Source organism: Zalophus californianus, chromosome 9, assembly GCF_009762305.2.
Source record: "Zalophus californianus isolate mZalCal1 chromosome 9, mZalCal1.pri.v2, whole genome shotgun sequence".
NCBI classification, from domain to species: Eukaryota; Metazoa; Chordata; class Mammalia; order Carnivora; family Otariidae; genus Zalophus; species Zalophus californianus.
In genome coordinates this window covers 139,491,557-139,507,073 of record NC_045603.1, presented here as the reverse complement: position 1 = coordinate 139,507,073, position 15,517 = coordinate 139,491,557, and the positions used below count along the sequence as shown (strand labels likewise).

The 15,517-nt window shown below is 42.5% G+C and overlaps 1 protein-coding gene across 5 annotated transcripts in view; it reads right to left on the bottom strand.

Moving 5' to 3' along the window:
• LARP4B (La ribonucleoprotein 4B) overlaps positions 1 to 15,517 on the bottom strand; it is an 87,861-nt gene that overhangs the window by 48,027 nt on the left and 24,317 nt on the right. For all 5 annotated transcript variants that reach the window (XM_027592471.2, XM_027592470.2, XM_027592474.2 and 2 more), the window contains 2 exons: positions 14,275 to 14,409; positions 13,619 to 13,678 (listed from right to left, as the gene is read on the bottom strand). In XM_027592471.2, coding sequence (XP_027448272.1) covers positions 13,619 to 13,678; positions 14,275 to 14,355 — 141 coding nt within the window. In that variant the 5' untranslated portion in view covers positions 14,356 to 14,409. Of the gene's footprint in view, positions 1 to 13,618; positions 13,679 to 14,274; positions 14,410 to 15,517 lie in introns of those variants that run through there.

Below are 15,517 nucleotides of genomic sequence, written 5' to 3'. Positions count from 1 at the left end.
CCAAGTCAAATATTTGGGACTTCACACAATTTTAAGCAGTTAACCAGTATTCAAGTAATACTCTTAAGTGACAAGGGATGAAAGAATGGAGACACATACTTAGGAGCGGATGACACGACAACTACCTCGAGTCCGCAAGGTAGCAGGCATATTCCATGTGCCTTCTTGAGCTTAATCAAGACAACCCTATGAGGGTTTCACAGAGAAGAAAACCAAGGCAGAGAGAGGTTCAGTAACATGCCCACAAAGACAGTAATTAGAAACTGTTCTAACATCAGCAAAAACAAAACATTACCGAGAGTTCATTACCTTCTTATAATTCACATGAAAAATAACCTGTCTTGGTTGTATTTCTTTAAGGTGTGGGTCTTCTCTTGCAGTCATGTGGAACTCTAAGCGTCCATCAACAACTCAAGTTTCACCTGCTTGACTACGTGTCTTATTTTTCCACTGAAAATTCATGGCTAAGCAGTGGTTATTAAAACCAAAAGTGAGCTGACCTTAACAGCGATGCCCTAGAGCAATTTTATATAAATGACCAACACCACTCACTCTTTCGAAGTACAGCATCCATAAATTCTGACGCTCCTAGGAAACTCTACCCCCCAACACTAGGCTCCATTAAAAAAAAAAAAACAAAAAACCAAAAACCTAACAATTCATAAATCTGTGTTTTCTGGACATGAGAAAGAATGGTCCCGTTGACAAGTTACTGAGTAGGAATCAGAGTAACTAGTATCAGAGAAGGGGACAAGGGAGCTGGGGAATATAAAATAGGTGAGACATTGAGGTAAGGGAACTTTCAAACTTTTTATTTCAAGTTAACACGGACTATTCCTCGAGTTGCCACCAAAGAAGATTAATCATTCAGAGCAGTCCACTGGCTCTTTATCTGCAAAATGGAGTAACAGCCACTACCTAAGACTAGTATGAAAAAAACGTCCGGACAAGCACTTTGAGAAACGAAGTTGTGAAGAGAAAGCACCTGCATTAAATGTACTCAAATCAGACCACCACCCAGGCATATGTCACAATCGAAAAGGACACGTGTATCTCACGTAAAGGGCAGCACCAGGGCCCGTGTGCGCACTACATGGCTGAACCAAGCGTAGACAAGGGCAGCTGACTGGTAATCACACCCGCTTATGTAAACAATTTATGTGCGTATTACTTAAAGGCCTAATTTTGTAGTGTTTTGCCTCCACAACTACTTAAGAAACAAAAGCAATTAACTTGAATGTAACTCCTTTTGGCAAAAGTCCCAAATGTAGGAATGGAAAGGAGGTTAATGAGTAATTCCCTAAGTTATAGGGTTATGTTTATACTTATGTTCATATAATTCACGTTAACATTTGAATCACGTCTATCTCCTTACTACCATCAATCATTTTTCTTGCTTAATACAACAAAAATCACTAATAATAAACTATCATGGGGCACCTGGGTAGCCCAGTTGATTAAGCAGCTGCCTTCACCTCGCATCATGATCCCAGGGTCCTGGGATTGAGCCCCGTTGTCAGGCTCCCTACTCAGGGGTAGTCTGCTTGTCTCTCTTTCCCTGCCTCTGCCGCCCCCCGACTTGTGTGTGCATGTGCACGCACTCTCTCCTCTCAAATAAAATCTTTAAGAAAAAATTAAAAAAAACTATTATCAAAAAGATAAGAAACTGTAAGTGTTGGTGAGGATGCCGACAAGAACAGTAGTACACTGTTGGCGGGAATGTAAACTGGTGCAGCCACTCTAGGAAACAGTATGGAGGGTCCTCAAAAAACTGAAAATAGAAACCCGTATGATCCAGTATTCCTACTTCTGGATATTTACCTGAAGAAAACAAAAAAATACTAATTTGAAAAAAAATATCTGCACTCCATGTTCACTGCAGCATTATTTACAAGAGCCAAGATATGGAAACAACCTAAGCTGTCTGTTGATGGATAAAGAAGATGTGGTATATATGCAATGGAATATTACTGTCATAAAAAAAAGAATGAAATCTTGCCATTTCCAACAACATGGATGGAACTACAGCGTATTTTGCTAAGTGAAATAAGTCAGACAAATCCCTATGATCTCACTTATATGTAGAATTTAAAAACAAACAAATAAACCAAGCTCATAGAACAAACTGGTGGCTACCAGAGGTGGGGATGGGGGTTGGGAAAATGTGTTTTTGTTTTTCGTTTTTTGTGGTGTGTTTTTTTTTTTTTAAGATTTTTAATTTATTTGTTAGAGAGAGAGAGAGCAGAAGCAGGGGGAGCTGCAGGCAGAGGGTGAAGCAGACTCCCTGCTGAGCAAGGAGCCCAATGTGGGACTCGATCCAAGGACCAGTCCTGGGATCATGACCTGAGCCAAAGGCAGATGCTTCACCAACTGAGCCACCCAGGCGCCCCTGTTTTTAGTTAAAATAAACTGAATTTATAAACTACTGGTTGAGTCAATGAGATTCTGCTGTTAGAAGTATGCCTTTCAATTATACATGTCCAAAAGGACTACTTTAAGGGCAAGACTAACTTCATGTTTGTTGAATGTCTGTGCTTATCACAGACTATCTAGAAAGATGCTCCACTTAGCTGCCTGCTGCAGAAGCATCTGTGAAGCTTTCTCCAAATGAGCAGGGCCTGAGCACCATGGTTGGCAAGCTCTGCAGGTGCTTCTGGCTGACAGGAGACAGACTTCAGAGCCAGTTAAAAAGCAGCAAATTTGTAGCAGAAAGCACAGATTTTGAGTCCTCTTGTGGCCTTTGTGAAAGGACTTTAAAATTCAATGGACAAATGCTTGCTCTGCTCCAACAAGGGGATCGTGAGGAAGGACCCGGGCTGGGCAGGGCAGCCCTCAGGAACACACAACGTCCACACACACAAGAGGTCTGCACCAAGCTGTGTCTGATGGCCAGCAGTGCTAACAAGACCTGGCACACAAACTGGCCTAAATACACCAAACAGTAAACTGAGTCACACTCCCCAGGTTGGAAATGGTTAAGCTGATGCTACAGTAACTCACAGCCTGACATAAACATTCAAATGACTGCCCATTATTTAGAACAAAACTTTGTGGAAGTTAAAAGCAATCAAAGTGAAACACTAGCATTTCACAGCACAATAATAAAAACTGATAAAACATACTTACTAACTGTCCACCTCTATTTTGCCATCCCCAAATAACGGCATCTTCTGCCACTGGTAGCTGATAAGGGGGCTTCTCCATCCAGAAAAGAGCGACCTCTAGGTCTGGTGGCTTCCTGTGCAGACACTCATTAGGTACCTGCTCCTCTTCTAAGGCATCTTTCCCAACTGTATGAGCCCACAGACAGCCCTCTTGAAACCCACCACAGCCATCGGCCAGTCCTTCAGAAAACGTCTGACTTGCAAACCCTCCCAATGGGTAATAGGCAAGTTCATTAAAAAACTGAGAATACAATTCCTCTGGGAAGCTCTGCAAACCCCCTCTTGCCAGATTTTCAGGTATATTTACAGCATCTTCTGTGAGTGAGAAGATACGGTCCCCACAATGTGGTACTGCTATTTCTGCACTGTCCCCTGGGATGACAGGAACAACCTGCAGCACCTCGTGAGGAGGGTCTGTGTAGCTGTCCACTTGGGCCACACAGGAATATCCCTCAAGAGTCTCACCTAAGTCCATTTCTCTAAAAGTCACCTGTGGACTTCCCACAAAATCCACTCCACTGTTTAATGCAGGTCCATTCAGCGCGGGTTTGGCATGTCTTTGCCTGACATGGTGTGCATGTGTGCTCATCCCACGCACGTCGATGTTGTCTCTCTCCCCTCCCTTACCTGTTGGTGCTGGCTTGCTTGCCCCCGACGTGCCACCCCCTAAGGCATCAGCATCAGAACTCTCCTCAGCTGACTCTGAGAAAACCTGCTCCAGTCCCGCGTTTTCACCGCTGTTAACAGAGTCTTTCTCCTCTACTTGTGACCTCTGCTCACCTGGATTCGGACGTTGGTTTAGAGGTGGTGCAAGATCAAGATCCTCATGTCTGTAGTCAATCACTGCACAGGTTTCATCATTCTCTTCTATGTGACTGGTTCTACAACCGGGCTGTTCTGTGCTGTCCGAGCTACCGCGAGCCTGTACACCCCGACTGGGCGCTGCCCCGCGGGGTGCTGTGCTTGTTTCCCCGTTAAAGGTGGTTTCAGCGTCTGACTTCACATCTCCTCTGTCATTCTTACTGATCTCTCTGTGACTGGCTTTCGGTGACTCTTTTCCGGCACTTTCTAATCTTCGCTGGTCACTCTCTGCATTCTTCACACACATTTCATCTTCTGTTTTAAAATTTAGGCCAGTTTCACTTTCTTCTTCAGGGCAGGTGAAGGCAAATGCGGAGGAGATAAAGTTACCCTGAAAACAACTGACGCGATCAAGAGACTTGCCATCTGGGGGCACTTCCTGGGAGCTTCTGAGTTCCAGGGTGCCCGTTCTTTGGAACACTCCCTCCGTGTCTGTCTTGCACAGCGTGCCAGGTAAATCACAGATCTTTGCCTGGGCCCTGCTGGTCCCAGTATCTGCACACACGTCTACATGATGTGAAGATCTCCATTCAAGAGCCCTCTGTCCGTGACTCTCTTCTTCAAAAATGCTCATTTTATCCTTATCTTGATAAGATGAACTATTTTCAGATTGCGAAGACAACTGTGCTTTGTTTGCAGGCTGGATGCTTCCAGGTTTCAGGCTGCAGACACCCTGCTGCTGCCCCTCGGCCATCGCTGGCCCTAGGAGGCAGTCCAGTCCAGGAACCCCAGGTCCCTTGGGGGCTACTTCTTGGAAACTGGCATGAATGGGAAGACGCTCATTTCTGAAGCTCAGGGAAGTGACACACCTTTCCGAACTTAAATGAATCCTATCTAGACTCCGGGGATGGAGACTACCTTCTGGTCTAACATCGAAACTGAAAGAACCATTGTTTTTCAGCGGTCTGACAGAATTATCTTCTCTTTCCTTTTCAGAGTTTAAACTCTGACCTACACTAGCTGCCACAGCCCCAGATTCACCATTTCTTTCAACTTCGGAAGGGTTGGTAAGTAAATCAACAAGCGAATCACCCATCAGACCTACCTGTTCTAGACTACAGTTCTCACTTTCTTCAGGGACGGCGCACACACGTTCCGGTGAGCCAGTGTCTACGTTACTGTTAAATTCAGGGAGTACGCCCACATTAGGTAACGCACTGCCTTCTGTGTAATCTTTATGGAACCCGGTGTAAGTGTGAGCCCTTAAAGACACAGTCGTTAGTTCAAAACCAGGTTTAGTATTTTCCTTAAAAACTTCCTTCATTTCAGTTGGACGGGGCACGCCCCGTGGAGACAGCTCTTCCCACGGGGCGGCTGACTGTCCTGGGCCTTGTGCAGCCTTCCCCGGCGGCCAGGCCCCTCGGCGAACTCCCTCAGAGATGACAGCTGACCGACTGTCCGCCACAGCAGCTGCTCCACACACGGGGGCACACAGCTCCTCGGCCACGTCCAGGCAGTCAGGATCTACAACACAAATACTGTAAAACTCGCTCTCTCTCCAAGCCCTTTGTGGTTTGTGCTCAACATTCATCTCCCTACCAGACCTACCTGAAGAGTTACTACCACTACTGATTTGAACACCTACAGCCACTTCTTTCTCTGTGACGGAGTTTATACAAGTGGCTGGGAAAGGGCCAAGATGGCTCCGTACAAGGGCTCCTCCCTGCACGCCCTGGCCAGAAGGCACCAGGACGCATGAAAGAGACTCATCACCTCTGGAACAAACATCTTCAGAAAAACCCCGTTTACTGACAGGGCTCACACAACGAGTGACCGAGACACTGTCACAACCCTGCTCGAGAGCAACCGTTTCTGAATTCTTATCACTCTCATCTGAACTTTCATACCTAGTTAGGAACTGAGACACTGGAGAGGGAACAGAGTCCGACGACGGCCTCAGCCCCAGACCCTGCGGGTGCCCTGGCCTCACAAAAGCCCTCGTCCACAGATTAGCGGCCCTGCTGCCTCCATGTCCAACACTGTGAAGCTCCTCACCTTCAAGGGTATCAAATAATGAAGACAAAGCTTTACTTATCTTGTTCTTGTTCTCCGACTCCGCCTCCTCCACAGACTCCGGCAACAGGCCAGCTTTTTCACTGTCACTGTCACTACTTAATTCTTTGCTGAAGCAACAACCCATGTTCGAAAGTTCAAAAAGCTCAAAGAACCATGCCTGGCGTTTTCTGAGCCTCCACAAGTGCATCTCACGCTAACTTGCTATGATTTCGGATGAGAAGCCGACACCCAGATACCAAAAATAACCCCTCGCACAGCAATCACATGTCCCTGCCACTCAAATCCAAAACCCAAACTACAACAGGCCCTGCCGAACAGCCACCCTCCTCCACACACTAAAACCAAAAGCACGTGGAACCCAAAGAGGCAGAAGAACAATACATAACTTTCATAGTATCTTCCTATTCTCATAAACTCAATTAAAAAAAGAAGTCCCCACAATTGTTATCCCGGCCAGAACAAGGCATTTCAGACTCCTGTGTTTTCCGCAGTTTCAGCATTCTCTGAATTACCATATCAGGGGATGCGGGCAACCCAAGAAGTTAACACGTATATTCCCCAAGGAGAAACAACAATAAAGATGTGTTCTTGAGACTGTATAGGCAGTTACAGCTGCAGCTCATTTTCTGCTTTGAGAACGAAGTCCACGGGGTTATGGAGGAATAACTATGAGGCATGACGGAACGGTGTCCATGAGGGATGCACACTGGAGTGTTTATGGTGAATGGCACATCGTCTGGGATTTCTTCTAAAACACCCCAGCAAGTCAGGAAGTAAATACATACATTTTTTTTTTTTTTTAAAGTGTGTGTGGAGAGGGAAGGAAGAGATAAAATAAAAAGTAGCAAAACGAGGGGGGTAACTCTTCAAGGTCACAATGGGCACAGAGGGTTTACTTTATTATTCTAATTTGCACAGATGTCTACAAATTCTAAGACAAAGGAAAGAGCAAGAGAGAAAAAAAGAAAATCTAACACCCACCAGGCCAATAGCAGTAAGTCCCTCGAAAGTTCCCCAAAGCCCTCCTGGTCCAGGTTGTCTGTTCAGGTATGAGGCTCAGTTCTACAGGCAGAAGCTTTGGCAAATCATCTAATCTCTGCATCAGTATTCTCATTGGTAAAATGGGGCCAACGACAGCTAAAGAGCTGTCATGAAGACATTAAGTAAAATATTCAGATCAGAACCTTAACACCCGTCCAAAGTCCTCCCACTCTGGCCCCAGCCCACCTCTGGCGTCACCTCGTACTCTAGAATGCCATTCTCCTTACGTTCTCTATTTTATCCAAAGAACCCAACCAAACAACCCCAGCATTCATCTGCCACGTCTCCTAGCCATGCTTTCCCAATCTCACCAGCCTTTGTGAGGCCATCCCTCCCAACTGTGTAAGACGACCATTTCCCATCCCCACTGGTCACTCTTTATGCCTCTAGGAAAGCATGCTAACAGCGAGTCTTAGTGCCTGTACCATCAACCACCTCAGACCGGAGTCTGTAGTGGCCTCAGAATCTGCAGGTGCTCTAAAAGGATTAAAAGATGCAAACACAGGGACATGTGGGTGGCTCAGTCGGTTAAGCATTCAACTTTTGATTTCAGCTCATAATCTCAAGATCATGGGATCAAGCCTGTGTCAGGCTCCACACTCAGTGTGGAGTCTGCTTGTCCCTCTCCCTCTGCTCCTCCCTGCACTTGTGCATACTCTCTCTCAAATAAATAAAATTAAAAAAAGAAATTCCCATCCAGGGGCGCCTGGGTGGCTCAGTCGTTAAGCGTCTGCCTTCAGTTCAGGTCACGATCCCAAGGTCCTGGGATCCATTGGGCTCCCTGCTCTGCGGGAGGCCTGCTTCTCCCTCTCCCACTCCCCCTGCTTGTGTTCCCTCTCTCGCTGTGTCTCTGTCAAGTAAATAAATAAAGTCTTAAAAAAAAAAAAAGAAACAAACCGGCAAAAGTCGTGGGCAAGTTGTTCACATGGCGTTGAGCAGCTCAGGCTGTGGTAAACTCAAAGAAACCGTGGGTAAACTAGTACCACAAGTACCTGGCGATGTAGCTTTAGTTCCAGCAAAACATCAACTGCCAGACTAAATGAATTTTCAATTTGCATTTTATTGGTTTAGGCAATGAAGTTTTACATTTGTGTAAAAATTACATGCATGAAGAGTTTATCAGTAGTTCTCTATTATTAGAAAAACAATTTAGTAACAACTTAGAAATTCTAAGTTCTCATTTAAAAGGTTACAAAAGGTTGAGCAAAATCATGAACTAATAAGCAGCTCCAAGCTTTCATTCCCCTCAGAAATATCAAGAGAACAACCAAAAGCGATGCCCAGATGGCTCAGTCCGTTAAGCATCTGCCTTCAGCTCAGGTCATGATACCAGGGTCCTGAACTGAGTCGGGCTCCCTGCTCAGCAGGGAGTCGGCTTCTCCCTCTCCCTCCACCTCTCCCCCCTGCTCATGCTTGCACTCTCGCTTGAGCGCTCTCTCTCTCACATAAATAAAATCTTTAAAAATAAAAAAAATTAAAAGTTTAAAATAAAAAAAGAACCATCTGAAGCCCACAAAAGCTAGGGTGAAACTCTTTGGGAAATCAGGGCAATCAAAAGCAGCCATGTATATGGGAAATTCCAAAAGCCACATCCAAGCAAGACAGATGCTCAAAACAGTCCTAAGAAGGCCTTAGGCTTTCACCTTGGGGTGATCCTCTAGTCTCTAAGCAAGCTGAGCTAATCAGGGAGTGACTGTCTCAGAACAGAGCCAGTCTATGAAGACTGGGAAGGGTAGCTGTATTCTCTCTCCTGTTTTCTTCGGGGAGGAGGGGGTCTGGACTGTCTGTTTCAGTTCATGGCATTACCAGAAATCTCTGTCAAAATATTAGCTGAACACAAGCTAAAGGAACAGAGGCTTCAATGAACACATATGACGAGGAACAGTCTTTACAAAAATAACTTGGCAAAGTCTCAAAAACAGTAAGACATACACATTACAAATAAAATCAAATGCCGAGTTCTTAGCAATAACAACAACAACAGCAAAAATCACAAGGTATACAAAGAAACAGAAAAACATGACTCATTCAAAGGAACAAAATTCACTATCCCCGAGAAAGCGCAGACATGGGACTTACTCCACAAAGACTTTAAAACATTTTTAAATATGCTCAAAGGGCAAAGGAAAAACATGGACAAGGAACTAACGTTAATCAGTTAGTTCATATAATACCAACAAAGAGATGGGTATTTATAAAAAGAACCAAAAAGAAATATTCTGGAGCTGAACAACAGTAGTTACTGAATTGAAAAATTCACTAGAGGGGTTCAACAGCAGACTTGGATAGGCAGAAGAACCAGGAAATTTGAACAGGGGACAAATGAAATTATCTAGAGGAGTAAAAAAATAAACAGAAAAGTGAGTGGAGCCTAAAGTGAGTGGACACCACCTATGTCCCATATGGACCAACACACTCATCGTGGGAGTCCCAGCAGAGAATATCTGAAGAAATAGTGGCCAAAAACTTCCCAATCATGACGAATATATAAATTTACAAATCCACAATCTCAATAAACTTCACCCAGGATAAACACAGAGACCCACACCAAGACACATTCCAATCAAACTGCTAAAAAACAATCTTGAAAGCAGCAAGAAAAAAGCTACTTGTCAGTTACAAGAGCTCTTCAGTAAGAGTATCAGCCAGTTCATCATCAGAAACATTCCAGGCTAAGAAGGCAGGGCTGATATATTTAAAGCATTGAAAGAAAAAACCGCCCAGTGAGAATTCCTTACCTAGCAAAACTGTCCTTCAAAACTGAAGAAGAAATTAAAACATTCCCAAATAAAAGTTGAAATAGTTTTTTAACACCAGGTCTGCCCTGAAAGAAACGCTAAAGGAGTCCTTCAGGCTGAAATGAAAAAACATGACACAGTAATTCGAAGCTGTATGAAGACATAAAGCTCTCTGATAAAGGTGAATACATGGACAATTACAAAAACTATTATTGCTATTTTGATTTACTGCTCCACTTTTTATTTTCTACAAATTTAAAAGGCAAATGCCTAAAAATAATTATTAATCTATGTAATTGGGCATATAGTAATAAAGATGTAAATTTGTGACTCCAGTAACACAAAGGAGGGGGAGAATTTTACAGGGAGTACAGTTTTTGTGTGCTATTAAGGTTAAGTAGGACAATTTAAATTAGGCAGTTATAATTTTTGGATGTTATATGTAATTCCTATGGTAACCAGATACATGATTAGATAAAGATAAGTTTTTAGAATAAACAACTAACTAATCAATTATGCCATGCTGATAATGAAATTTTTCAACTTAGATAAAGTATGCCTTGCAAAGAAGTATCAATGAAGTACATTACACGGTTTCCTGCTCTTATGGGTCTTAAAACTCCTGAGAGAAAACTAAGACATTTGAAACATTTTTAAAAAATAATATAGAACATAATTTCTTAAATAAATTTTAATCAAATATCTAAGAAGTAATACAGGTGATTAGAAAAGGATGAACCAATGAAGAGAAAAGTTATAGCCAAAAATGCCCTTGCGGGACATAAAACCTGTCCAAGATAAGCAAAAAATTATAGAGGGGAAAAAAAAGGATTAGAGTTGATTTTATTCCAAGCAATAACTCAATTACTTTTCAATTATATACCCCTAATCCATATTTATAATAGTTTTAATGGTCTTTTCCATATAATAAATTTATATAATAAGTAATAAAAGTTCAGACTTCAAACATCTCAGGCTCCAACCACTCCACTGAGGTCCAACTGGCCCCACCTGCCCACCTCACTGCTTGCTTGAATTTCTACCAGGTGGATTTCCCCTCCACAAACCTTTACCTCTCCAATTTTTTCCATCTCAATAAATGAAACCACTATCCATCAAGCTGTTCAACTATCCCTGATTTATCTTTCCCTCACCCCAACCTCTACATCCAATCCACAACTTGGTGTGGTTAAACCCACCTCCCAAATAATTTGAAATCCATTCATTCCTACTCTGACTCACCATCATCATTTCTAACCTTCATTCCTTAATAGTTTTCTATTTGCTTTCTTTGCTCACTACAATCTATTATATGTAAAAACATACTGAGGCCAAAATAATCTTCCTAAAATGTAGTCATGCTATTCCCCACCTAAAATCCTCCAGCTTTATCCCAAATGAATTTCATCCACTCAGAGACAATTCAAATAGGTTTTTGTTTGGGGTATTATTTTCTACTTGTTTCTTTTTTTAAATGAAATAACAGATACCCAAGAGGCAGTATCTCATCTTCAGTTTGGACTCAGAAGCCAGGTTTGCCTGGGTTCAAATCATGGTTCTGCCACTCTGTAGTTAAGTAACCTTGGAGAAATTACTCAAGCCTCTCTGGGTCTTAGCCTCCTCTAGCTAAAGATCAATTTTTTGATGCTCACTGACTGGCTAGGATTGTAAAGCATTGCTAGTCAGTAGGGTTTTTTTGGGGGGGGGTGGGGGCAGAAGGATATTATTAATTATCCAGTGGTAATATTAATATTACCATTGGATAAATGCAAGGCTGCTCCTGAATTCTTCAGACATTTATCTGGGCATCACTATGGTAATTCTACTCACACCATATCCAGCTCAGGAGGAAGACTGAACCTTCGAGAGACTGCTTCCTGAATCAGCCTGCTAGACAGGCTCACTCGGCCATCGAACACCTGCAGCCGCTAAACCAACGACCACACCCACACGCTCAGGCGCACCATGAATGATGCCAGCAAGAAAGATATTCAGAGCAATGCCATTTATAGTAGCAGGAAAGAAAGAACAATATAAATGCCCCCAAACCAAATGACTAAAGAACGACAGCATTGCAACGTAAACAAAATACAACGGCAAGGACAGGGAGATGCATAGATGAAACTACGCCGCGTGGGAAAGATGGGGTGAGGTGTATGTCTGCTGATTACAGCTACATAGAAATGTGTGTATTCTTTCATTTTCTGTAAAGATGCTCAAGTTTGTTGTAAATAAAGCTTTGTTAAAGGACACACACACACTGAAGCCCAGATGTCTCTCAGGGTACCTTCCAGCTCTAGTACAAAATGATCTTATGAAAACCAAGTATGCAACACCCTGTTAACACTGGCAAACAGTAGATCCACATTTTACAAAACCTCACATCAGAGATGGGATGTGCCTGAGGGACACCAGGGGTGCTAAAGATCAAGGCCGAACCAAAAACTTGCCACACAGGGTCTATTATAGGATGTTAACTCTTAAAAGTGACAGAGCATGTGTAGGCAGTACTAGTTGCAAATTACTTCTGTATAGAAGTCCTGAATTCCGGCTTGAGTGTTTCAATTCTTTTCTAGATAGGTCTTATCTCAATAGTTATAAATAAAGTAATACAGGCAAAAAAAAAAAAAAAAAAAAAAAAAAACACCAAAGAGGGGCGCCTGGGTGGCTCAGTTGGTTGGGCGACTGCCTTTGGCTCAGGTCATGATCCTGGAGTCCCAGGATCGAGTCCCGAATCGGGATCCCTTCTCAGCGAGGAGCCTGCTTCTCCCTCTAACCCTCCCCCCTCTCATGTACTCTCTCATTCTCGCTCTCTCAAATAAATAAATAAATCTTTCAAAAAAAAAAAACCCCAAAGAATCCAAAATCTAGTTTCTATCCCTGCAGTAAGTTTTAAAAAGATGTCTGAATATTATGTTGGACTGTAAATCAACCATGGGGAGGAAGAAGATTGGTCCTAAAAATAAATTTTTTTAATGATTTCTATAATTTCCCTCTTAGATTACTAAAGGTCTTATATTTGGATCTTAAATTACTTAAAATATTATAAAATTCATTTTAAAAATCAATGTAAAATACAATATGCAAAAAAAACCCATATATAGTAACAACAATGAAATAATAGTTTGGAGGGAAACTTTCCTTTTTAAAAAATTCTACCTTATTAAAAGAGGGGCAGCAATCCAATCCCTCCTTCAATTTCTATATGAACTGCTTGCAATTTGGGGGAAATTTACTATAAATTTTGTTAACATTACTTTAGGAGTTTTTCTTTTCTTTTTTAAATTGTGCCAGGTTTACAAGATCACTTAGAAGACTGCCAAGCTAAGTGTGGAGTGGCTCCAAATGCACCTGATATATGCATATGCACATAAGCTAAAGACAGAGTTAAAAACCAATGTATCTCCATTTCCTTTTTCTTCCATTAACCACAGCCAAAATGTGAAACCAATTTTCTTAGTAAAAGCTTACTATGACTTGCGTACTTTAAAGAACACAGGCTTTCAAAATGTAGAGCTAATCATATACAGTCAACAGATTACCAGTGGACCATTAAGAACACTGTGGTAAGTATCCGACACTGAACGAACACGTGGCACACCCCCTCCGTAGAACCATACATGCAGCACACAGGTCAGAGGAGAACACACAGTGCTGAACACTTACACCCCACATGGGGCTCTCCCCCCACCATCACCCCCCTTAGTTGGAAACATCAACATTTTCTAATTTTGTTACAATAAATATTTGTTGTAAGGCAGTGTGAGCCTCAGCTGTGACCATCTGCAAGTGAATTACCTGACTCAAAGCTGGGATGGAGCTTGTCTGAGAAGTGGTTTGCGATATGGGACCATTCATCTGTAAAATTGAAAACATCAAACACACCATCATTACAATGTAAAGCAGCATTTTCAAACCACAGTAATTTACCAAAAACAAAACCCACTGAGAAAAACACATTTTTACATGACAAAAAATATTCAGAACAATGTAGGAGCCTTGAAACCTAAAATATTATAAAATTCTGACCACCATATGCAAAATTGCTTGTAGTTTCAATGGGGAAAATTAATAAAAATCTGCTTTGCTTGATAGGGTAAAAATCTTAAAAGCAGTCAAAAAATTTTACAATCCTAGTTAATTCTTTAAATTCATACCAGTACAACAGGTATAATGTTATTACAGGATTTATAAATCACTGCATTCTTCTTAGTGATCTAAACTCCAAAAGCTTTTAGGTGTCCAGAGATATGTGTTTTTTCTCTCCCCTGCTACTGACAGCTTCCTCTACTACTAAGCTACCCATAAACTTATTCAGAATGTAACACCTATATTTAGGTTGTGAGATATGCCAGAGTTACTACTTTGATTTACTTATTAAATCCAACACAGCATCTGTGATCAGAAGAGGAGAGTGAGGCACCAGGCCAATTCTGGCCTCGACCCACACTCACCAGATGAGCGCTGTCTTTCCCTTCCTGGACTCGCTGGCCCTGCGGTTCAGCCACGACCTTAGTGTCCTGATCAGAAGTCATGAGCTGTTTACTTTGTGGCTGCACTGGGAGAAGCTGAATGGCAACTGTAGAATGCTGTAAAACAATAAAAGACAATACATCAGTAACCTGAAGTACAGAATACAATGGATTCTTAAAATTAAGTTACTAGGAAGTCTTAAAATTCTCAGGTTTTCTAGGACATGTGTTTATCCCTCTGGAGTCTAAGTAGCTTATCTATTTATTTACTTATTTATTTTTAATTTGGGCTCCACTCCCAGCTGGAGCCCAACACAGGGCTTGAACTCATGAACCTGAGATCAAGAGCCCAGGAGACATCAAGAGCCAGCTGCCCAACTGACTGAGTCACCCAGGCACCCCTGCAGTCTTAGTTTAAAGAAATCTACCCATAGGGGCACCTGGGTGGCTCAGTCGGTTAAGCGTCTGCCTTCAGCTCAGGTCATGATCCCAGGGTCCTGGGAAGGAGTCCCATGTCGGGGCGGGGGGGGGGGGGGGTCCCTGCTCAGCGGGGAGCCTGCTTCTCCCTCTCCCCACTGCTCGTTCTCTCTCGGTCTTAATAAACAAATCTTTAAAAAAAAAAAAAAAAGGAATCTGCCCATAATTTACACCTTTCTACTAACCCAAGAATATACTAAGACTAGAAATCATGTGCTAACACATACAGACCCACTCATGTCCAGAAAACAGATTATAAAATTAATAGAACTCCAATCTGTGATTCGATGAATCTCAAATTCATATATAACATTTTGACCGGACCCATTAATTTTGTCCCAAGACAGTAGTTTTAAAGAGAAATAAACAGTAATTAGTTAAAAAGGAATCCCTTCAAAATCCTGACCCACACAAACCGAAAACCACCTCAAGACGGCAGGACCAGTGCTGCAAAGCAGGCTTTCCAAAGCATTGGCTCAGCTCAAGAGTTAAGAGACGGAACTTCAAACAAGAGATCTCATTTGATTTTCCCAAACAGCATAAGTAGTAACTCTTGTTCATGAGAGACAACAATATTCATGATTTCGTATGATCAGCATGAGAACCAGGGTTCCCAGGCACCCGGGGCTGACCTCTGGTGTTTCCCTCTTTCTGCAGCAAGCCGAGCTGCCTCACAGCACCACTAGGACTGGCTTTAATCCAGGTACCTCTCAGGCTCTTCTGAAAACACAGCATCCACATGCCAGAG